This window comes from Pan paniscus, chromosome 14 (assembly GCF_029289425.2).
Source record: "Pan paniscus chromosome 14, NHGRI_mPanPan1-v2.0_pri, whole genome shotgun sequence".
NCBI classification, from domain to species: domain Eukaryota; kingdom Metazoa; phylum Chordata; class Mammalia; order Primates; family Hominidae; genus Pan; species Pan paniscus.
The window spans coordinates 35790460-35815053 of record NC_073263.2 but is presented as its reverse complement, the minus strand read 5'-3'; the positions used below and the strand labels follow the sequence as shown (position 1 = coordinate 35815053).

The 24594-nt window shown below is 36.8% G+C and overlaps 1 protein-coding gene and 1 non-coding gene across 7 annotated transcripts in view; one reads left to right on the top strand and one right to left on the bottom strand.

The window, feature by feature from the left end:
* The window catches only part of CCDC169 (coiled-coil domain containing 169), a 95932-nt gene that overhangs the window by 7014 nt on the left and 64324 nt on the right, over nucleotides 1–24594 (top strand). For all 6 annotated transcript variants that reach the window (XR_008954749.1, XM_057299655.1, XM_057299654.2 and 3 more), the window contains 2 exons: nucleotides 7209–7319; nucleotides 7402–7442. Coding sequence is in view for 5 of the 6 variants with exons in the window: in XM_057299655.1 (XP_057155638.1) it covers nucleotides 7209–7319; nucleotides 7402–7442 (152 nt within the window). In the remaining variant the exon portion in view is untranslated. The remainder of the gene's footprint in view (nucleotides 1–7208; nucleotides 7320–7401; nucleotides 7443–24594) is intronic.
* LOC112436959 (U6 spliceosomal RNA) lies at nucleotides 23635–23741 on the bottom strand. Its single transcript, XR_003025622.1, has one exon. It is a non-coding gene; the product is annotated as a U6 spliceosomal RNA (small nuclear RNA).

Sequence of the window (24594 nt, the reverse complement as noted above, 5' to 3'; positions counted from 1 at the left end):
CCTGTTGCCAAGGAACTTAGAGTCAAAGACTTAAATCCAATTAAACGTTTTAGGCCAGATGGGAGTGGAGGTGAGCAGGTATTCAGTAATCTTTAAAACCCCTTTTAGGCAACATAAGAGCCAAAAACCAAAAGTCAAAAAATAAGATTATGAAGTTGAGTTATCTATAAATTCTCTGCATTGAGATACTGTAATCTTGACTTGTAGCAATTAGCTGTACAAAACACAAGCATATTGTTCAGCTGTTTAGGCATCTGTGTGTCTGTCCTTGATTTGGAGGGTCTTAATTAATTTTATCCCTCAAAATCTGGCCCTTACAATGATACACTTCTGCGATAGCCCCTGGGCCTGGAGGGATTGAATAGTTTCAAATTCTGGAGGTAAAAAAAAATGTAAAGTATTAGCAGTGTTTCAAACAAAAAGGTCATAAGCCCTGCCTAGTTCTGACAGTTACAGGAAAGGAAACTTATAGGTAGCTAAACATTTAAATTATTTAGTATCAATTTAGGCACTAAATTTAAACATTTAAATTAGTATCTATTTATTTAGGCACAGAATAAATTATATTATTTTAGATAGAGGCAAAATTATTAAGAGAATCTTAATTTTTTTGTGGTATAGGCGTGTCCCTGTGTCTCATGAAAGTAGTTTACTATGATTGTCATCTTTGCCCAGATCTAAAAATGGGGCTTCAGTTAACTTAGATTTGCTGTCAGATACTGGCAGGAGTCACTGCCTTCTTTAGATGAGATATGTGTACCCAGGAGTCAAAGCCCTGTAACTTCATAGCACAAGGATTAGTTAATAACACCTGATAAGGACCTTTTTTTTAAGGGGCTGGAGGTGGTGACACTGGAGTCCATGACTTGACTGGAAGCTGTAAAAAGATTCTATAACCTTGCAGTGATTAACTTTTATAGCTTTGATAAACATCAGCAATAAGCCAGAGACTTAATTTTTGTTTCAACTTTGAAGATGTTTCTCAAAAATGTTAAAGGGCTCAAAACATTTGATTAAAACAGATCCACAGGTCATTGTAAACCAATAGTTACTAATTTAACCAAAATGATCATTGCAAGACTTAAAGGCAATACAGAAGGTTACATGCATATAACAACTTTCAGCCTTTTAGGTCTCAGTTTTTCTAAGCAGTTAAAAATCTAATGAAGACAACATATGAATTATTTTGATAAAAAGTAAAATGTTATTTCTTACGCCAGTTACCAGAAAGGCAAAGAAAAACCTGCAGCGTGACTACTTTTCCTTATAGGAAGCCTATTTAGACAACCTGGAAGTTAAACCTGATGAAAAATATTCTTGAATTTAATCAGACACAGGAAGAATGTGTTCAGGATTATGAGTATAGCAAAGGAATACATAGTTCTTAGTAACTGCATGAGAAGTTTCTTGATTACATTGAAAAATTTACATCTATCAAGAAAGCCAAGAGTACAGAATCAAATTATACTGAAGGAAAATATTGCTTTTCTAGACCTTTAAGATAAAACATTTTAGCATCACGCCACAACAATGGAACCAGAGGAAAAAAGTTACAGAAGCTAATTTAAAAGCTGAAGGAGAGAGCTGTCATCTCAGACCTTCTCAGGGGGAGAAAAAGCTGAAAGCAGTGAGACAGCAATAGTTGAACTTCTGAGATACGATTCTGAGAAGTTTTTAAAAGAAACAGGTTCTAAAATTTTAAAAATCCCTTGTAATTTTATTAAGAGAAAAGTAATACCTTAAGAAAACCTTGTTTTAAGATAGGGGATCAATCTTAGAAAGACTATTAAAAATAATTCCCTTCTAATTATAGCCAACTTAATATATAAAATAGCTTTTGTAATTTTCCTTTTATGAACCTTATCATAACTTACATAGACCATTTATTACATGCTTGGACTTTCTGACTTGTCCTAAAATTTTCTGTTTTCTGAATAACTAGCCATTTTATTTTAGGATAAGAATTTACGATATAAAATCTTTCTCATGTAAAATTATTTGCTTGTTTTATAACTTTTTTATTATAAATACATTTTTGTATCCACAACTTTCTTTATATCTCTCTCCCCTACTCACTGATTCTTTTTTACCTTCTTTTAGAAATAACTTTTAAATAACCTTTGAATTACTTAAATTACTCTTTTTTAAAAAATGAGAACACAACTTGCAGAATTATATATTAGAATTCTTAGTAACCTTAAATTTTAGTGAAAACTTAGGAAGCAAGAAATCCTGAACTGTTTATCAGATGTTAGCATTTTCTGGATGAAACCATTCTACAATTTTAGAAATATGTTTTCCCATATCATAATCTTTTCTTAATTGGAAATGTCCCAGAAATCAAATTATTATCTATTGGATTGGAGCATCTATTATTTAATTCAAAATAATTTTAAGATTTTAAATTACACAAAAAGTCCACTTACAAGCATTTATCTCATTTACATGTATTCACCTTTTCCATTTCTTAATAGTTTATCTAGATTACTTCTGAAAACTGAGATATTACACAAAACTAATCATTATTTAAAGTTATTTCTGGGCCGGGCGCGGTGGCTCACGCCTGTAATCCCAGCACTTTGGGAGGCCGCGGCGGGCAGATAATGAGGTCAGAAGATCGAGACCATCCTGGTGGCTAACATGGTGAAACCCTGCCTCTACTAAAAAAATACAGAAAAATTAGCCAGGCATGGTGATGGGCGCCTTTAGTCCCAGCTACTCGGGAGGCTGAGGCAGAAGAATGGTGTGAATCAGGGAGGTGGAGCTTGCAGTGAGCCAAGATTGCGCCACTGCACTTCAGCCTGGGCGACAGAGTGAGACTCCATCTCAAAAAAAAATAAAAAAAATAAAAAATAAAGTTATTTCCCTATTAACCATTTTTAAAATCTGAACACTAAATGGTGAGCACCTAATTAAGAACCTTAAAATTAAATGTATTTGCTGATGACTCTGAAGATTTAGCTGTTTCATTGAACTAAGTTAGTCTTAATTTGTAAAAAAAAAAAAAATACACAAAGATTATTCTGTTTTTGGTTGAGTTTAAAGTCTTAGAACCTTTATGTCAACCCTTGACACCTTTGTATACACACTGATACAAATATAAAACCACTTAGACAAAAATGTATGGGGACAATTCTGAAGACCTATTTTTATCAATAATTTTAAAACCACTTTTATTTATTAAAAATTCACATGCACTTGAAAAGCATTTGGACTTAATTTTTGAGTACTCATTTACTTATAAGCCAGTTTGATAACATGCTAGACACAACACAGAACATAATACATGAATATTACATAAATATATCTAAACATGTATACATACATGCACAAAGAAATAACCAATAGCTTTTACCTTGGAACTCCAGCCATGAGACAGCATTACAAACTCACAGACCTACAAAAGATAGCTGGCTTCAAGTTCTTTTTCTGACAAAATTGGAACCTGTTCATATGGCCAAACTTCATTTGCCCTAATAGGTAATCCAAGGAAATTTGTGAACCAAAATTTTGGGTAAAGGAGTCTCTATGGCAGTTTTTTTTTTTTTTTTTTTTTTTTTTTTTTTTTTTTTTTTTTTTTGAGACGGAGTCTCGCTCTGTCGCCCAGGCTGGAGTGCAGTGGCGCGATCTATGGCAGTTTTTTTAAACCGCTTTTACCCTTGTTTTTTTTATTTTCAGTTTCAAACAACTTTCCAGTGTTTACATTCTAGTTAGATCATAAATGAGTCCTAGCACCAGCAGCTTAGTAACAGCAGATTTAAAGCAGGCAGAAAAGAGGGGAAGATAGCTTTAGAAGACTCTACTTAACTCTATAGCTTCAGGTTAACTATTTGAGCTCTAAATTTTTCTTGCTGTAATTTGCCCGTCAGTTTAAAATGTACGCAAAAATGCACCATATGTAATCAGCTGCAGTCCCAAAGAGGATGACAAAATCAGGGGCCAGGATTTTGAAAATTGTTTTTTCTCTTCAGTACTGGTTTCCTGGTTTGAACAGGAAAAGAGAAAAAGAAAGGAGTGGAGAGGAGAAAGGAGGTCAGGTTTTACGGGCAGGAAGAGGAAAGAGAAAAGAAGGAAGGGAGGTTTATGAGCCTTCCAGCCACTGCACAGTACCCCTACCTCTCTTGTTTATCTCCTCTTAGGGAGAGCTTCAGCACCCTAGAACTGAAGGGTGTGGGATGAATCCCTCCCATTTCCTCAAGTCACCAGTCAAGGTAAACTGTTTCCAGCCAGAGGGAGCGAAGGGTGGTTTTGGCTGAGAAGAGTAGGGCTGTAGATGGCTTCTGAGATAATCAGGATGATGAAGTTGGAAAAAAGGGGAAAGAGAGAGAGAAAGAGTGAGAAAGAGATCAGGGTGCACAAAGATCTCACACACGGACAAACAGGTGGTGTGCATCCAAACAAATCCCTGGTTAAGGGGCTGTGTAGACTCCGAAATCCCTCATTTCAGTTTCAAATGGCTCCCCCAGGCAACTGAGTCAGAACTGAGCAAAGGCCCAAGGGTGCAGCAAATACAAACAAAACCAATGCATAAAATGCTCATATAGTTTCACTGGCAGCCAAGTCTAAATAAAGCAGAGCCCCAGCGACACCCCAAAAGAGGCAGAAGGTGGTTGGGTACACTCTGACTAATGCACCTAGTTCCATAGTTTGTCAGCTTCTCCAGAGGTCACTTTCTTTGCACCAGTGAAGCATTGAAGGTAGCAGACACCATAGCAGGAAGAAAAGAGAGGATCCCTAAGACAAAAGATTCTTGGCAGCTGCTGGGAAATTCCCTAATATCCTAGCCATGGGTCAGCTAGCCATCAGCAACTAGTATTCACAGGTGGCCCTATGCCCCATCTGATAGAAACCAGACTGGCAGGCTCAGGCCCTGGAGCATACAGCACTCACCATACGGGACACTAAAATTGTAACCAGCAATTGTAAGTGCTGATTGCATAGTTCAGTTAACAAAAGCAAGGTCCAGTAGAGAGAAAGTGACTTCATTGACCAAAACTAATAATGGACAAGTGGCTAGATTCCCATCCAAAATAACCATGTCCAATTTCTAGGGAAAAGGCAGGGGGCTTTCAAAGGGAAACTTAATATGGGAGGCATGCAGGAGTTGTGCTGGTTACAAGGTCTGTGTGTCTTGTTTTGGTGTCTATCTTGGGTCTTTTGTGTTGTCCCATGTTGATGTTGGGGTTAATAAAGTCACTTTCTTCCAGACCTTGCTCTTATTAATTGGACTCTGTAAGTGGCAAGCAGCCGGATTCCATTTGGTTACGATTGTATACTAATAGGTCGGTCTATCTATCTATCTATCTATCTATCTATCTATCTATCTTATTTTTTTTTTTTTGAGAAAAATTTTTATTTTTTTGAGATGCAGACTCGCTATGTCACCTAGGTTAGAGTGCAGTGGCGCAATCTCAGCTCACTGCAACCTCTGCCTCCCGGGTTCAAGCAATTCTCCTGCCTCAGCCTCCTGAGTAGCTGGGATTACAGGCACCTGCTACCATGCCCGGCTAATTTTTGTATTCTTTAGTAGAGACGGGGTTTCACCACATTGGCCAGGCTAGTCTTGAACTCCTGACCTCAAGTGATCCACCAGCCTCAGCCTCCCAAAATGGTGGGATTACAGGTGTGAGCCACTGTGCCTGGCTGGCTTGTCTATATTTGATAATTAAATTTGATGATTGACTTAAAAGTCAATAATATTTTTAAATAAAATGGTGTCAAAATTTATAAACTGTACTCAGATGTGCCAAAAATAAATTGCATTTTTAATTTTTTGGTAACCATTCTCATCTTGCTCTGAAGAATCCGTTACCATGGTAGGAAAGGGGATACCATGACAAAGGGAGACTTTAGGTAGCAAGTTATAAAGATGATTCCATACAGTTGAGCTCTACTGTATCTTTTGGGTAAATGTTTAGTCTTTCAGGGCTTCTCCTTTCTTCTTGTACCTTTCCAAAGCTTTTGGGTTAATGACTTTCAGTTTCAGTATGGGAGGGTGTTCCATCCCCTTTGGTAGACCGCATTTGCATAGAGATGAGGGTGTAAGGGAGACCTGTGTCAGGGCTGAGGAGGTTGGTAGTGGTATGTGCTAATACTCTTTCTCCTTAACTCTTCCACTAACTGTTATGTAGCAGCAGTTATTTCAGACCTGTGAAGAGCATTTAAATTGAAAAAGAAGCCATCTTTTTGCCCTCTACAAAGCCTGACTTTAAAGACTCGAAAAAGTTAGCTTTGGGCTTTGAATCTGAACAAAGACCTTTTAATTTTAGGCTGTATTCTTCTTTTTCCCCAGACATAAGAAAAATGCTTTGACTTTAATAGCTAAAAGGGTTTAGTGAAAGAAAACTGCTTAAGGTTAAGAGAAAATGCCTGAGAAGATAGCTAAATGTACATTGTTCCTTCAGCTTAGGAGTTAAGAGGATATGATTTCAAAGGCAGATAAAACTGGATTAAAAACCCGGTTCCCTTATTTATTAGCTCTGTCATCTTAAGAATGTTATTTGACATTGACATCTTTGAGCCTTGGTTTCCTCATCTTTGTAAAATAGGTGACTACATTTCTAAAATGAGGATTAAATTACTTAATGTATGTAAAGCATTGTGTGCTTTACACACGGCAGACACATAAGTGATAGTTATTAAGCAGACTTCAGAATTGCTTTCAAAGGAAAAAAAATGAACATGACATTGGATAGGTTAGTAATGTTTAGGATATTTTATATACACATAAACATATATAAAATATATAAATATATAAATATGTATTTCAAGTTTTCTTGGAACTTGAAATATATATATTTATGGATATGTATATGAAATATCATATATGAAATCTATGGATATTATATATATGGGTATTTCAAGTTCCAAGGAAAGAAACATGTCCTGATATTCCCTCTAATTGAATTCATTGTAAGGATGCACAAGAAGTAAAAGAAAAAAGGGGGTGGGAAGTAGGGAAGAAGAGGAATTGCAGTAGTTGTGATAAGGTTTGGCTGTTTGGTAGCCTGAGTGTGAGTCTAATTCTTGCAATCTGGAAAATCTTACTAACAGAAATACAGACTTAATAATTATTTCCTTCTAGTTGATCTGTATTGCCAATAAAGTCAAATATAGTAATAGAGTAAGATCAAGCTCATAATGTTATTTTAATGAATAAATGAGAGGTGGTGGGGTGATCTTGATTGTTTCTCCCTGTTTTTACTCAGGTAGTGAATGGAAAACCCGTTATGAGACACAACTTGAATTAAATGATGAACTAGAAAAGCAAATTGTTTATCTCAAGGAGAAAGTGGAAAAAATCCGTGGAAACTCTTCAGGTACAAAACCAATCATATGTACATTTTATAATTTGAGTTAAAACTGATAAAACATTAAGTGCTCATATTTGATTTATTGTAGATAGACTATCTTCTATTCGTGTCTATGAACGAATGCCAGTGGTGAGTAGAAATGTGATTAAACACAAAGAATAATTGAAGGAAATTATGTCTATTTTTTCCAGACGTATTTCAAAGAGAAGTTTGAAGACTAGCGCAAGGTCCAAATAAACTATTTTGTTCAAGGGACCTGTTTGAAGAACAACAAATAATTTTTGAGTAGCTATAGGTGGAGCACTAAGTTGCCAGCTATATTCACAGGTGTCCTGAAGAGCAGAGCATGTATGGATATCGCTTTTTGAATCACCACCAACCTTCAGAGAAAGATATAGACAAATACTGTGTTTTTGCTAATAATGAATTGAGGAGAAATAAGTCTTTTTGCACGCTTGTTATTTTCAACCCAGACATGCCTTTATTTCCATATCTTGGAAAGTCAGGAATTTTTCTAACTTGAAAAATTGTTTTCCCATGTGCTGTCATAGAGTTATATCGCCCTCTTGTGGCATTTAGAAATAGTTGCTAGGGCTATGTTAAGCTTAGTGCCTTTTCTTAATTGCAGGTAGAATTTTATTACTACCTACTGGATATAAAATATTCTGTCTACCTGCTTCTTGATAACTGAGGCTCAGTCCTAGCTCAACAGAGTGGGTATCACCAGCCTTGTGGAGAGTAGCAACAAGTGCTGGTATGACTTGGTAAAATACCTTAGGGCATATCTAAGGAGCATTTAATTGGTTTTCTAACTACTACCTGAGACTCTGGAACATATTCATGTTGGAAAAAATACATTTATTTTCCTTGATGTATTTGTGTTATTTTTGAAGAAAATGTGGTTCTCTAAGAGATTTAATAATTTAGATCCAGAGACAGAGAATTATATTTCTCCACAGTAAAGGACTGAAGAAATATTAGCACAACGAAGAGTGGGACCACAGACCAAGCAGAAAGGAAAGAGAATGAAAGTTCAGTATAAACAGAACTGGTCCTCTCTATTCTCTGGACAGGTGCTTTCATGAGTGTTTGGTACTCATGAATCCAAGAGGGGTGTGTCTGAGCAGCAGAGATTAGAAATCTAACCAAGGAGTCAGCGATAGAAGTGTCCAAATACTAAGCAAAAAGCATTGGGATCCAACAATCCTATATCCAGTCAAGAGACCCTCTTAGCTAAGGACAAAAGATACACTAAGTCTTATTCTTTGATATAAAGAATAATATTTGTGAAATTCAGACATATAATTGTGTAATGCAGACATATTTTTGGCTTCCTGTTAAATTGACAATTAGGGAAAAGGGCTTAAATTAGTTGCTTTTGTGGGATAGAGTATGAATTCAAATACCATCTGTAAATTTCCCGATTCTTTATCCTTGTTGTGGATTGTTTAGTGTTTAGGAGTAATCTGTACAGACATACTTATGAAATTGATGTGTTAGTTTGAATACTAATTTTGAATAATTTCAAACTACAGATTTGCTTATGAGTAGCAAAAGGATGGGCACTCGTTGTTGACTAGTATATGTGTAATATTTTATATGTTATTTGACAAAAATGTATAAAATGTTATCTTTAAACTAGATCATTAAAGTGGACTTCATTTTAATATAATTTTATCTCTCTTTTATTGTGGTAAATATACATAACTTAAAATTTACCATTCAGCATTTCTTTTTTTTTTGAGGGAGGGTCTCACTCTGTCACCCAGGCTGGAGTGTAGTGGTTCAATCTTGGCTCACTACAGCCTTTGCCTGCTGAGCTCAAGCAGTCCTCTCACCTCAGCCTCCTGAATAGCTGGGACTACAGGCTCATGCCACCATGCCTGGCTAATTATTGTATTTTTAGTAGAGACGAGGTTTCACCATGTGTCCCAGGCTGGTCTCGAACTCCTGAGCTCAAGCAATCCACCTGCCTCGCCTCCCAAAGTGCTGGGATGACAGGTATAAGTCACCACACCCCGCCTGTTTCAGCCATTTTGAAATGTAAAGTTCAGTGTGATTTTAATATTTTAGAAAAAATTATTCACATAAGTGAGAGTGAAGCTTTAGTCTTTGTTCTGATAATAGGTTGGTGCCTCCAACTTTTTTTTTTCTTGAGGTTCACTTTTCTCCTCTGAAGGTAAGATACGTTATATTATCTTCTAAGTGTCTTTCAGTGGGGTAATTTATTAAAATTTTATTTTAGTATGATGTATCAAGGGTTGCATTTGGCAGAATGTAAGAGAAAGGTTTAAACAAGTAAAGTTTTTTTTTTCTCTTTTCTTTTTTTTCCTCATGTGACAGAAAGTATGAGGTTTGCAGTCCAGGGGTGGTGCAGTGGCTGTATAATGCCTTCAGGAATCCAGGCTTCCCCTAAGTTTCTACTCTGCCATCCATTTGTGAGTGGCTTTTGTCCTTGTGTTTAAAGATGGCTGCTTCGCCTTCTGAGCTGCTTCACGTTATCATTCAAAAAAAGAAGTAGGTGAAGGAGAAATGGTAAAGGTGAAAGCCAGTCAGGTCTACTCCCCTTCAAAGAGCTTTCTAAGATGCTGCACCCAGTAATTCCCCTTGATATTTCATTGGGAGTTAGAACTGTATCATATGGGCACCTTCGTGTGCATGACAGGCTAGGAAATATAGTGTTTTACTGAATATACAGGAAGAAGAGAAGAGTGGATTATGAGTGTACAGTTGGCTGTATCTGCCACACACAAAGTCATTTAAAGTGAAGGCATTTCATTTTATGTATTCATTCAATTCATTCATACATATTCGTTCAACATGTATTCAGCTGATATTATTTGGAAAATAAAAGGTATAGAAAAAGAATATCATAAAATCAAACATATCCACTGTAGACAGTTCTGTTTTTAGTAATTTTTGTATGCATACATATTGATTAAAAAGAACAACCAAATAAATAAGTCAGCCAACAAACAAAGTGAAAAAGGATTACAGCTAGTTTTTATTGTTGTTTAAAATATAATTATAACCTTACCGCATGGACAGTTTTGAATCCTATGCTAATCAGGGTAATTAAGTCAATTATTTCATATGTTATGTTCTCTTCATGTGCATTTTTCAATGATATATTATGTTCCATTGTGTTGGAATATGAATGTTCAATTACTTTTCTCTATAACTGGGTATTTTAGGTTGTTTCTGGTTTTAATTTTGAGTTAAAACCCACAGAGTGTATTATGGCAAACAACTCCATATTCTAGTATTTATAAATCTTCAGATCTTTGTCCCTTTTTGACTTTAAATGTTTTAATGAAAACAATTTATAAAGTTGAGATCCCTTTTATTCTCCTCCCTGTCTTCTTTTTGTTTCCTTTTCATAGGCAAGGACTACCATGAATTTGGTATATATTATTTCAGTTTATTTTTAATATCTCTCTACATGTTGTATGTATAAAAATGCATATAAAAAGTATCATACTGTGCATATCATTCTTTTACTCATTATTTAATTCCATTCATGTTAATAAAGATCTAGTAAATTTTATCAGTTGTATAGTATTTCATTATATGTGTATATCCTTAGTATATTTACGTACATCATGAATTACGTAAATTAGCCTATTTACGTACATCATGAATTTTTCAAAATCTCACTATGACAAGCATTGCCACAGTGAATATCTTTATATGTGTCTTTCAGTGCAAAGTGTTCCTCTAGGCTTAGCAAACTTTTCTGTAGATGGATAAATAGTAAATATTTTCAGCATTGCAGTTGTATGATCTCTGATCTTTGTTGTAGCTATTCAACCCTGCTGCTGTAGTATAAAGGGAGCCATAGACAACACCTAATTGGTGGGCTGTATTCTAAAAAATCTTGGTTTACAAAAACAGGCAGAAGCTGAATTTGATCTTTAGGTTATAGTTTGCCAGCCCCTGCTTTAAGGCAGTGATCCATAAACTTTGGTAGGTTATGGAATCATCTAGGGCACTTCATAAAAATACAAAGGCCAAGTCCTGTCCTTCAACCTACTTGCCACCTCTATATTTTTATTAACTCTTCAGGTAATTCTAATAAAAAAGTTTGAGAACCACTGCTTCAAGTATACATGTTCTTAGAAGTGGAATTTTAAAATCATAAGATAGGTAGATTTTCAAATTATTATAAAGTATTTCTGGGTCAGTCTGTCTAAAGACACCCCAGCTCTACAGTTAGTTCAGTATGTCTGGAATAAATAAGAGGGATGATGAGCGATGAAGCTGGAAATAATATGCAGGGGCTAAATAATAAAGGGTTTGGTATTCATGTTAGGGAGTGTGAATTTTTTTTATATATGATAAGAAGCTATTGAAATATTTTATATAGAGGTTGAAAGATCCTCCCACCCCCACCCCAACCACCATGAAGAAAGGATTCCTCAGGGTGGGTTAGAATTGAATCAGAGAAACCAGCTAGGATGCTTTTGTCGTAGTCTAGGTAAGGGAAGGTGGGTTTTTTTTTTTTAGCTTGGGCAGTATTATATGGGGATGGAGCAGAGGAGACAGATTAAAGATCTATTTAGGATTGAGGATTTCATGAGTACTTAGATATTGGGTAAGACTGCAAGAGAATTTAATGACAATTGAGAGTTTTGGCTTGAATAACTTCATGGATTACAATGAACAGGATAATAGAAATTGAAACTAGTTAGGATGTTAGGAAATGGTAAGTTTAGTTTTGTTTGTGTGTATTACACAGGTGATAGTGGTTTGGAAGCAACTGAAAATAGTTTTGGATTATGGAAAGTTGCTTCTCTGAAAACAGAGATCACCAAGTCATAAGTGTCACATGAAGTCATGAAACTACAAGGGATTGCGCAGGAAAAATATGCAGTCTGAAAAATAGAATTGAGGTTGAAACCCTGGGGAATGCTGACATTTAAAGTGTTAGGAGGCAATTTAGGGAATATTATTGAGAAGGAAAAATATTGAGAAAGGATGGGGGGATAACTGGAAGAATGGTATCACAGAAGTCAAGAAGGGGAAGGCTTTATGAATGTTCAGGGAAAGAATGTTCTAGAAACTTCTGCTGTAGGAGAGGATAAAACACGTTGTCCAGAGTTCAGGCAAATTATTCAAAAGCGAAGAAAGAAGTGCCAATTAGAGGCTAGGACATTAGGAGAAAATGTGATGTGGTGTGTAGTGGAAGAGTAGGGGTGAGAAAATGTACTGAGCATAACCTATTTTCCCTCGAAACGTAGGTTTTGGAATCAGACCATCATGGCTCAAATTCAGACTATGGGACACTGAGGAAGTTATTTCATCTCTCTGAGGCTTAATTTCCTCATCTGTGAAATTGAGTTAATTAAACTCTCATGCAGGGTTACTGTGAAGATTATTAGAGATAGATAAAACAAATAACATAGTGCCTGACATAGTAAGCTCTGTTAGTTCCTGTTCTATTTTCCCTTGATAAAGGAAAAGTACTATTTTATTAAAACAAGTCTGTTGTGAAATTAACCCCAATCAACTTGGAAGGGATAAGCATAAGGCCCAAAGATGTGCAATCTGTTTTCACTTATTAAGCTGTGCTGTTATATAAGTTGTGATTCTTCTGAATCTTTTGGTACCTTCTCAAAACTATAATAGAATTCATTAGATATTTAACATCTTTTTTTTTTTTTTGAGACGGAGTCTTGCTCTGTTGCCCAGGCTGGAGTGCAATGGCACCATCTCGGGTCACTGCGACCTCTGCCTCCCGGGTTCAAGCGATTCTCCTGCCTCAGCCTCCCGAGTAGCTGGGATTACAGGTGGCTGCCACCACGCTCAGCCAATTTTTGTATTTTTAGTAGAGATGGGGTTTTGCCATGTTGGCCAGGCTGAACTCCTGACCTCAGGTGATCCGCCTGCCTCAGCCTCCCATTACAGGCGTGAGCCACCTCACCCAGCTGATATTTAACCCTCTTAATAAAAAGTGCAGAACCTTTACTTCCCTTGAGCTAGTTGGGTGTACATTTTCTAGTCTCTAACATGTGCATTCACCAAAACGGGACTTAGTGCCCACCTGAAATTCCTTCCAAGAATTTCCAGGTATGCTCAGCAAAGACCTGTAGCCATATTAATATATATTAAAGGTATATTGTTTTTTAATTTTAATGTTTAAGTTCTGGGGTACATGTGCAGGACGTGCAGATTTGTTACATAGGTAAACATGTGCCATGGTGGTTTGCTGCACCTATCAACCCATCACCTAGGTATTAAGTCCAGCATGCATTAGCTATTTTTCCTAATGCTCTCCACTCCCCCACCCTACCCCCTGACAGGCCCCAGTGTGTGTTGTTCCCCTCTCTGTGTCCATGTGTTCTCAATGTTCAGGCCCCACTTATAAGTGAGAACATGGGGTGTTTGGTTTTCTATTCCTGCATTAGTTTACTGAGGGAAATGGCTTTCAGCTCCATCCATATCCCTGCAAAGGATATGATCTCTTTCCTTTTTGTGGCTGCATATTATTCCATGGTGTATATGTACCACATTTCCTTTATCCAATCTATCATTGATGGGCATTTGGGTTGATTCCATGTCTTTGCTATTGTGAATAGTGCTGCTTAATGTATACTTTTATATACATTATGTATGTGTACTAATGTATATTAAAAGTATACATTCTGAGGATTTCCCCAGAAATTTGGTAGGTCTGGAGTAAGGCCTGGACATTTGTATTTTTTTGGCAGACATCACAATAGGCTCTATTACAGAGCACAACTTAAGATCAACAGATATAGGGGATGTATATCCCTCAGAGAAAGATGTGGAATACAGCCTTGCTTGTGATAAGTTACTGTAATGGCTCTTATCAACAAGCCCCACCATATCCCTGTAGTCAATTGTATTGCAAAGTGGAAGTCCTATTCCTTGACTCATTCAGAGTCATAAAAGTGATGACCCCTATTTTTCTCTTTCTCTAGTTTTCCTATCAATACCCTCCCCCTTGTCCTCCACTACACCCAGGCAGCTTGGATCCTTCAGGGAAATCTCTCACCAGTGCATATGCTTAGTCAGTCAGATGGATCCTGTTCCTAAAGCTAACAAGACTAGCTGGTGGTGAAAAGAATGGGGGAGAAGGTGTGGAAACAGAGAAACATTATTTAGGAAAATACTTAATCTCATCTCAAACATTCTCTGGAAGACTCTTGATCAATTTGTAGAAAACCAATTCACAGGAAGCCAATTTGCCAAAATCCAAATCCTTGAATATGTTCTAATGAATATAATTTTATTTAGTAACATTTTAAGAAATGTTTGTTGAAAACCCAAAACTTACGGAAATCATTTAGCATTTAGTATTATTATTGAAAATATTCTTAGAAAAAGAGTATATTTCAGGTTATAAGTTCACATATATGAATGATTTTCCTTAAAGCGAATTTTTAGTAAATTTGGAATCGTAGGTAGATTGGTCTCCCTGCAAATTAATCCTCTGATGAATTGGCTTTTTGAAATATTAATCTTTGCCTGTTTGTCTATATTCCCTTCAGACATATGTTTCAGCTTGCCATAGGACAAACAGGAGAAGAACATATTACAAAAGCAAGAGAAGCCTGAAGAAAGAGATGGTTTTAAGTCTTAGTTCTTTTAAACCATCGGGCCATTGTTTTTATCACACACCTGGCTCTTCAGAGAAGCAAGACTCTCCCCTCTATTATTCTCTGTTGTGGTCCATGTCATGTCCCACTCTCTGACTTCCAGTCTTATTACTCATTGACCTACTTATCTTTTCTTCATCCTGATGCCCCACACCATTTTCCTGACTGTGATACTAATTTCTTTACCATGATTCAGATTCTTCTTTTAGCTGTGCTGCCTGATGGACATCCAGCCCTATTTGGGTCTTCCTGGGACCCATTACCTCACTGTACACCCAATTAGTCATGCTCCCACTGGGCTCACTGTGGTAGTTTATGCCTTTTGAAAATTCTTAGAAATGTTGTTTTTAATGCCTGATAACCAGTCATTAAAATTAGTGACACTAGAGCACTATTGACACGTGTAAGTATATATTTTTAAAGTATTGAGGTTATTAAAATGCTATAATCTCTGAGACTGCCTCCTGAGGTGTTCTATGGACAGCCCTCACTGGGTTTGTGTTCTCTCCAAGATCAGAATGGTCAATTGATAGGTACATAGCTTCAAATCACAGACAGAAAAGTTAGTTTAAACAGATTTTATATGCAAATCTAGTAACAGTGCTGTCCACAAGGGGGCATTTGGTATTTAAGTATGTAGAAGGCTGTGTTCTTTCATTGTTGCAGTTGCCTATATTGAAAAGTACTATATATATAGGAGCTGTGCTTAACTACATTGTATTCTCCTGTTTTTTCTTTTGTAAGCGTTCAGTGGAGTGATTTTTTTTTTACTTTTTTTGTGTGTGTTTGTTAGCAATCATTGGTTTAAAAATAATATGCAGGCCGAGCGCGGTGGCTCACGCCTGTAATCCCAGCACTTTGGGAGGCCGAGGCGGGCGGATCACGAGGTCATAGATCGAGACCATCCTAGCTAACACGGTGAAACCCTGTCTCTACTAAAAATACAAAAAATTAGCCGGGCGTGATGGTGGGCGCCTGTAGTCCCAGCTGCTCGGGAGGCTGAGGCAGGAGAATGGTGTGAACCTGGCGGGCGGAGCCTGCAGTGAGCAGAGATCGCGCCACTGCACTCCAGCCTGGGCGACAGGGAGACTTTGTCTCAAAAAAAAAAAAAAAAAAAAAATGCAGCTAATGGAATTTTCTCTCTGCTTTGGATAGAGGTGAGGGACTTTTTTAAAAACCTAAGTATACTTTATTTCAGGTGTGTAAACAGTATCTTGAAATTTCTTATTCTTACCCTGTTGTTTCAATCTACTCTTGGAAAATGACCTTTAAAAAGCAAATTAAAACAAGATCGTAGGTGAAATATGTTATTGCTTGGAATGCTAAGAAGTTATTAGTGTCAGAAACAAAACAAAACAGCTCTTTTATGATAATAGAATTAGCTTTATGTATGTGATTTTCGTTGTTGTTAATATCTAGTAGAATTTTCAGTTTAACTGTGGCGTTGCTTTGTCTTTCCAGGCTGCAGTTTTCTAGTATATTACCATTGATTTATATAATCAGATAAAAACAGCTCCTTGGGAAGATCAAGAACATTAAGTTATGAATAGTCCAGTGAATTGGAAGTGACGGAATGAGAGAGTCTGTTCTTCTGTTTTAAAGATATCTAGTTCATTTTGGAGTCAGTAAAATAAGAGGGAACTTAAAGTTATTGTAGTACAATTTTATACTTTTCAGGGATCTCTGGTATGTATATTTATAAGTGGATAATTACAAATATCTTCTTGTTAATGGTGCAGGTTACTTCATGATTGCTGTCGTTTTTGCAAAATCTATAATGTGTTTTTGTCGTCTCCCCAGGATAATTTATTTTTATGCTGGCCTTATTCCCATGAGATTGCCACAATGAAACATCCTAACTTCCTGAGTTATAGTATAATTTCAAAGCATAGTATGCTTAAAACACAACTCATAGGAAGCAGGTATAGAGAAGGAGAGTGAAGTGGGTTATTCTGGGAATTTTGGGCCACACCAGCTGTAACTGTGTGTGGGGGCAATGCTGAGGCTAACTGCAGAAGAGAAAATACTTTGTGTCTCTCTGTTGAGCCTGGAGAGAATGAACACGCACAGAGCTGGGAGACAAAGTCATGTGTTAGAGGCTGGAAGAAGAAACCAAGGTGTTAAAGCTTAAAGATAATAGTGAAGAAAGAACGAAGGACAAGGCACGAAGACCACAACTGCTATGAAGCTGCTTCTTAATACATTTTCCACATGGTGCTTATAAAGCTTTAGAAATTAGTACATTACAAAAAAATTTTAAATAAAAACATTGATGGAATTTCTAACTCAAATACCAGGGTGGGTTGTTAGCAATCTCAAATGTGATCTATTTTAGAATTCACAGTTTTTGAGTATAAAATTATTATTTTTAAATCTTGTAGAATAGTAGAAATATTATTGAAGTGTAGTATTATTGTGCTTTAAAAAATGCAAATGTGCATAATTAGAATGTTCCCCATTTTAGTCAAAACATTTTTTGCTTGTGAAACTAGTAAGTAAGGCAGTATGTGTGTGGGGCCTCAGGATATTTTTTTTATAACTATTACATCATTTGGTGTGTTCACTCTTACATGCTCCTATCTCACAAACCCATATTCTTCCCATGTATAAAACTCCTAAAGTACTCCCACCTGACAAAATCCAATAACAAATGTAAAATTGGAAAACTGTGGGTATAATTGGTGTAAGTAAAATCATAATTTTTTATCATAAATCACCAAAATAGGTGAAGTTGAGTTTGAATTGTGAAGAAAATGTTAAGAATAGGCACCCAGGGGCCTACTTTTACTTTTGGATATGATATTTATTAGACAAGACGTGATAGCTGATCATTGAAATTAATGGATAAGAAGAAATCTCAGCAGGTGAGTGATTTAAACAAATTTTGGAAGGCTCATAGCTGGAAGAATACAAATTGACTTGATAGAAGTAGAGGAAACAACAACAGAGTGCCTGCAGAGAAGAATATCAGTGAAAATAATGCATTCACTCTTCTGACCTGCTTAGTGCTTTAGAACTTGGCAGGTATGGAAGAAGGTGGGGGTGAGAAAGGAGCTGAAAACTGGGAGACAGTTGAAGATGAACACATGGAACAGTTGGTCACTGGGACCCCTCTGCCATCCCACGCAGCTGGGATACTCTCCTTCAGTTAGGAGTCTATTTTCTGGAGAAATTAAACTGCAATAGCTCTTGTACTTTGGAGTTTCAGACACAGAGACGTGTGAGTGAGATAGAGGTCTAAGAATGATGGGATGAAATGAAAATATGCAGTTTGAATAATGGAACTCTCAGCTCTCTTCTCCTGCCCTACTCCATAAACCAGCAGCTAGGATTAAACCTTATGGGGTAGGAGATTGGAGGATTCTTCAGCAAAAAACCTGAAATGCCCTTTAGAAAAGTTAGTGTGTTGATTGGGAAGAAATAGGAAGAAAAAATGAGAGAAAAAATAATTTTAAAAAATAGAAAAGTTAGTGTGGTGACCCAACAATGAACCTCACAGACTTCCCAGGACAGGAAGGTTAATTGAGGACCCTAGGTGCTGGGCTTCAAAAAATTTTTACATGTGTTACTACTTTTGTATCAGGTTTATACTTCCTAAGGGCTATTCTCTGCCTATGATTAAGTGCAGTGGAGCTACTAAAGCAGACCCATTCCTGCGAAACATGGGACTCCATTGTTAGCTGACTTCAACTTAAAGTTCCCTGATGTCTTTTTTCAAAAATTTTTTATTTCAATACATTTTGGGGTACAAATGGTTTTTTTTTTTTGTCACATGGATTAATTATACAGTGGTGAATTCTCAGATTTTAGTGCACCCATCACCCAAGTAGTGTACATTGTCCCTAATGTGTAGTTTTATTTTAGTTTAGTTTAGTTTAGTTTAGTTTAGTTTAGTTTAGTTTAGTTTTTTTTTTTTTTTTGAGACGGAGCCTCACTCTGTCACCCGGGCGCGAGTGCAGTGGTGCAATCTCGGCTCACTGCAACCTCCGCCTCCTAAGTTCAGGCGATTCTTCTGCCTCAGCCTCCTGAGTAGCTGGGATTACAGACATGCACTGCCACTCCAGGCTAATTTTTTTGTATTTTTAGTAGAGATGGGGTTTCACCATGTTGGTCAGGTTGGTCTTGAACTCCTGAACTCGTGATCTGCCCGCTTTGGCCTCCCAAAGTGCTGGGATTATAGGTATGAGCCACCATGCCCGGCCACTAATGTGTAGTTTTTTTATCCCTTCCTTCCCTCCCAGCCACCCCCTTCTGCGTCTCTAAAGTTCATTATATCACTCTGTATGCTTCTGCATACTCAGTAAAGCTCCCACTTATAAGTCAGAACATACGGTGTTTGGTTTTCTACTCCTGTGTTACTTCACTTAGAATATTACCCTTCGATTCCATCCAAGTTACTGCAAAAGACATTATTTCATTCCTTTTAATGCCTGAGTAGTATTCCATGGTGTATATATAACCACATTTTCTTTATCTACTTGTTAGCTGAAGGGCACTTAGGTTGGTTCCACATCTTTGCAATTATGAATTGTGCTCCTATAAACATATGTGTGCAAGTGTCTTTTTTGTATAATGACTTCTTTTTCTTTGGGTAGATATCCAGCAGTGTGATTGCTGGATCACATGGTAGATCTACTTTTAGCTGTTTAAGGAATCTCCATACTGTTTTCTATAGAGGTTGTACTAATTTACATTCCCATCAGCAGTGTATAAGCATTCCCTTTTCCCCACATCCATGCCAACATCTATTTTTTTTTGACTTTTTAATAGCCATTCTTGCAGAAGTAAGGTAGCATCTTTGTGGTTTTAGTTTACATTTCCCTGAGGATTAGTGATGTTGAGCATTTTTCCATGTTTGTTGGCCATTTGTATATCTTCATTTGAGAAATATCTATTCATGTCCTTTGCCCACTTTTTGATGAGATTGTTTATTTCTTGCTGATTTGTTTGAGTTCCTTGTAGATTCTAGATTCTTTATCAGATGTGTGGTTTGCAAATAATTCCTCCCATTCTGTGGGTTGTGTGCTTGCTGTGATTATTATGTCTTTTACTGTGCAAAAGCTTTTTAGTTTAATTAGGTCTTATGTATTTATTTTTGTTTTTGTTGCATTTGCTTTTTGCATCTTAGTCATGAATTCTTTGCCTAGGCCGATGTCTATGAGAATTTTTCCAACCTTGTCTTCTAGAATTTTTATACTTTCAGATCTTATATGTAAGTTTTTGATCCATCTTGAGTTGATTTTTATAGAAGGTAAGAGATAGGGATCCAGTTTTATTCTTCTACATGTGGATTGCTAGTTTTCCCTGCACCATTTATTAAAAAGAGGGTCCATTCCCTAAGTTATGTTTTTGTATGCTTTGTCGAAGATCAGCTGGCTGTAAGTATTTGGTTTTATTTCTGGGTTCTCTATTCCATTCCATTAATCTATGTGCCTGTTTTTTATACCAGTACCATGCTGTTTTGGTAACTATATCCTTGCAGTATAATTTGAAGTCTGGTAATATGATGCCTCCAGAGTTGTTCTTTTTGATTAGGATTGCTTTGGCTATTTGGGCTCTTTTTTGGTTCAATATGAATTTTAGGATTTTTTTTTCTAATTCCGTGAAAAATGATGTTGATATTTTGATGGGAATTGCATTGAATGTATACATTGCTTTGGGCAATATGGTCCTTTTCACAATGATTCTTCCAATTCATGAGCATGGGATGTTGTTTCCTTTTTTGTGTGTTTCATCGGTGATTTCTTTCAGCAGTGGTTTGTAGTTCTCCTTGTAGAGATCTTTCACCTGCAGCTATTGTAAAAGAGATTGAGTTTTTGATTTGATTCTCAGCTTGGTCATTTTGTTGTGCAACAGTGCTACTGATTTGTGTACATTGATTTTGTAACCTGAGACTTTACTCAATTTGTTTATCAAATCTAGGAGTCTTTTGGGAGGAGTCTTTAGGATTTTCTAGGTATACGATCATGTCGTCTGAAAACAGCAATAGTTTGGATTCCTCTTTTCCAATTTGGATGCCCTTTATTTCTTTCTCTTGCCCGAATGCTCTGGCTAGGAATTCCAGAACTATATTCAATAGGAGTGGTGCATGTAGGCAGCCTTGTCTTGTTCCTGTTCTCAGGGAGAATGCTTTCAACTTCTCCCCGTTCAGTATGATGTTGGCTGTGGGTCTGTCATGTGTGGTTTTTATTATTTTGAAGTAAGTCCCTTCTATGTCTAGTTTGTTGAGAGTTTTTATCACAAAGTGATGCTGGATTTTGTCCAGTGCTTTTTCTGCATCTGTTGAGATGATCATATGGTTTTTGTTTTTAATTCTGTTTTTTGTGATATATCACATTTATTAACTTGCATATGTTAAATCATCCTTGCATCCCTGGAATGAATCCCACTTGATCAAGGTACCTTATCTTTTTGATGTGCTGTTGGATTCAGTTAGCTAGTATTTTGTTGAGGATTTCTGCCTCTATGTTCATCAGGGAAATTGGTCTGTAGTTTTCTTTTTTTGTTGTATCCTTTCCAGATATTAGTATCAGGGTGATACTGGCTTCATAGAATGATTTAGGGAGGATTCCCTCTTTCTCAGTCTTTTGAAATAGTTTCAGTAGGATTGATACCAATTCTTTGAATGCCTGGTAGAATTTAGCTGTGAATCCATCTGGTCCTGGGTGTTCTTATTGTTGTTGGCAACTTTTAAATTACTGATTCAATCTCATTGCTTATTATTGATCTGTTGAGGGTTTCTATTTCTTCCTGATTTAACCTAGGAGGGTTGTATGTTTCCAAGAACTTATCCATTTCCTCTAGGTTTTCTAGTTTCTGCACATAAAGGTATTCATAGCAGCCTCAAATGATTTTTTTTTTTATTATTTGAGTTGGAGTCTTGCTCTCTCACCCCGGCTGGAGTGCAGTGGCACAATCTCAGTTTACTGCAACCTCCACCTGATGGTTCAAGTGATTCTCCTGCCTCAGCCTCCCGAGTAGCTGGGATTATAGGCATTCACCACCACACCCAGCTAATTTTTGTATTTTTAGTAGAGATGGGGTTTCACCATGCTGGCCGGGCTGATCTTGAACTCCTGACCTCAAATGATCTGCCCACTTCAGCCTCCCAAAGTGCTGGGATTACAGGCATGAGCCACCATGCCTGGCTTGAATGATCTTTTGTTATTTCTGTGGTGTTGGTTGTAATGTTTCCAGGATCATTTCTAATTGAGCTTATTTGGATCTTCTCTCTTCTTTTCTTGGTTAATCTAACTAATGTTCTATTTTGTTTATTTTTTCAAAGAGCCAGATTTTTGTATCATTGATCTTTTGGGGTTTTTTTGTTTGAATTTCATTTAGTTCTACTCTGATCTTGTTATTTCTTTTCTTCTTCTAGCTTTGGGTTTGGTTTGTTGTTGTTTCTCTAGGTCCTTGAGGTATGACATTAGGTTGTCAATTTGTACTCTTTCACCTTTTTTGATACAGGCCTTTAGTGCTATTAACTTTCCTCTTAGCACTGCTTTTGCTGTATACTAGAGGTTTTGATAGCTTGTGTCATTATTATCATTCAATTCAAAGAATTTCTAAATTTCCATCTTTATTTCATTGTTAACCCAGATATCATTCAGGAGCAGATTATTTAATTTGCATGTATTTGTATAGTTCTGAGGGTTCCTTTTGGAGTTGATTTCTAGTTTTATTCCTCTGTTGTCTGAGAATATACTTGATATGATTTCAATTTTAAAAAATTTATTGAGATTTATTTTGTGGCCTATCATATGGTCTGTCTTGGAGAATGTTCCATGCGCTCATGAGAAGAATGTATACTCTGCAGTTGTTGGGAAGAATGTTCTGTAAATATCTGTTAAGTGCATTTGTTCTGGAGTGTCATTTAAGTTCATTGTTTGTTGACTTTCTGTCTCAAAGATCTGTCTAGTGCTGTCAGTGGTGTATTGAAGTCTTTCACCATTATTGTGTTGCTGTCTCATTTCTTAGATCTAGTAGTAATTTTTAAAATTTAAACATTTTAAAATGTTTTATAAATCTGGGATCTCCAGTGTTAGGTGCATATAAATTTAGAATTGAAATATCTTCTTGTTGAATTGATCCTTTTGTCATTATATAGTGACCATCTTTGCTTTTTTTTAATGTGTTATTGCTTTGAAGTCTGTTTTGTCTGATATAAGAATAGCTACTACTTCTCACTTTTGGTTTCTATTTGCATGGAATATCTTTTTGCACCCTTTTACCTTGAGTTTATATGAATCCTTCCATGTTAGGTGAGTCTCTTGAAGACAGCAGATATTTGGTTTGTGATTTTTTAAATTCATTCTGTATTTCTTAAGCAGAGCATTTAGACCATTTACATTCAGTGTTAATATTGAGATACGAGGCACTGTTCTCTTCATCATATTAATTGTTACCTAGATAGTTTTTTTTTCATTGTGTTATTGTTTTATAGTCCCTGTGAGTTTTAAGGTTTCAAGAGGTTCTGTTTTGGTACATATTGGGCTTTTGTTTCAAGGTCTAGAACTCCTTTTAGCATTTCTTATAGTGCTGGTTTGGTAGTGACAAATTCCCTCAGCATTTGTTTGTCTGAAAATGACTTTATTTCTCCTTCATTTATGAAACTTAGTTTTGCTGGATACAAAATTATTGGCTGAGAGTTATTCTGTTTAAGGAGGCTGAAGATAGGACTCTTATCTTTTCTGGCTTGTAAAAATATGAAATTCTTCATGAATTTGTGTGTCATTCTTGCATAGGGACTATGCTAATCTTCTCTGTATCATTCTAATTTTAGTATATGTGCTGCAGAAGTGAGTACTCTTGGTTGACTTTGCCAAACTTTTCCTAGACTGCATTACAGCCTAGGATGCTTTTGCTTTCAGCCAACCTTCTCTCACTGTCCTTTACTAGGGCTAAGACTTGCATTACTGTCAGACTGCTCTCCTGGCCTCCTCCTGCTCCCTCTCTATTTCCTTTTACATGGGCATGTCTGATAACATGATCCTTGTACATGTAATCCCATCTTAGTGTCTGCTTCTCAGAAGACCAGGTCTAAAACTAGGAGTATGGATAGTGATACGAGAAAATAGGAGGTAATTTGTAACTGGCTCACTCACCATGTAGCAGGATCTGTTCTGATTGGTAGGTGTGACAGCAATAGATCCTGGCCCAATGTGGCAGTTCACTTCATAAAGATTGCACTGATGTTGATCTTGGAAAATGTCCTGTTGGAGTAGAATACTGTGGAAGAAGCCATGATGCAAGCATTTGCTGCTAAGTTGTATTGACAACCTACATAAGGATAATGAGAGGCTGAGAACTGTTAACAAGTATGTGAAACGAGAAAGCCTTGGTGGTAGCCTCATAAGAGGCCCTCTATACCAGTAGTGGAAGGGTGGACAGGGTAAAACAACAGGCTAAAGACCTAATTGTGAGAGTTGCAGAGCTCCAGAGGCATCTGAATGCTCAGCCCAGGTAGGTCTGTTATGTGAAGGACAGGGCCCTGATAGGGATGACCAGGGATCCTGAAAACTCTGACAGGACATCTGGATAGGTGCCCCTAAGGATCTGGAGTCTACAAGTCTACCTGAACCCTCTGGGTGTGCAGAGGTGGCCCGCCCTTCCCTAATAAGGGCTAGAAGAGTACCCACTGTCCTGGAAGATGCTGCGGA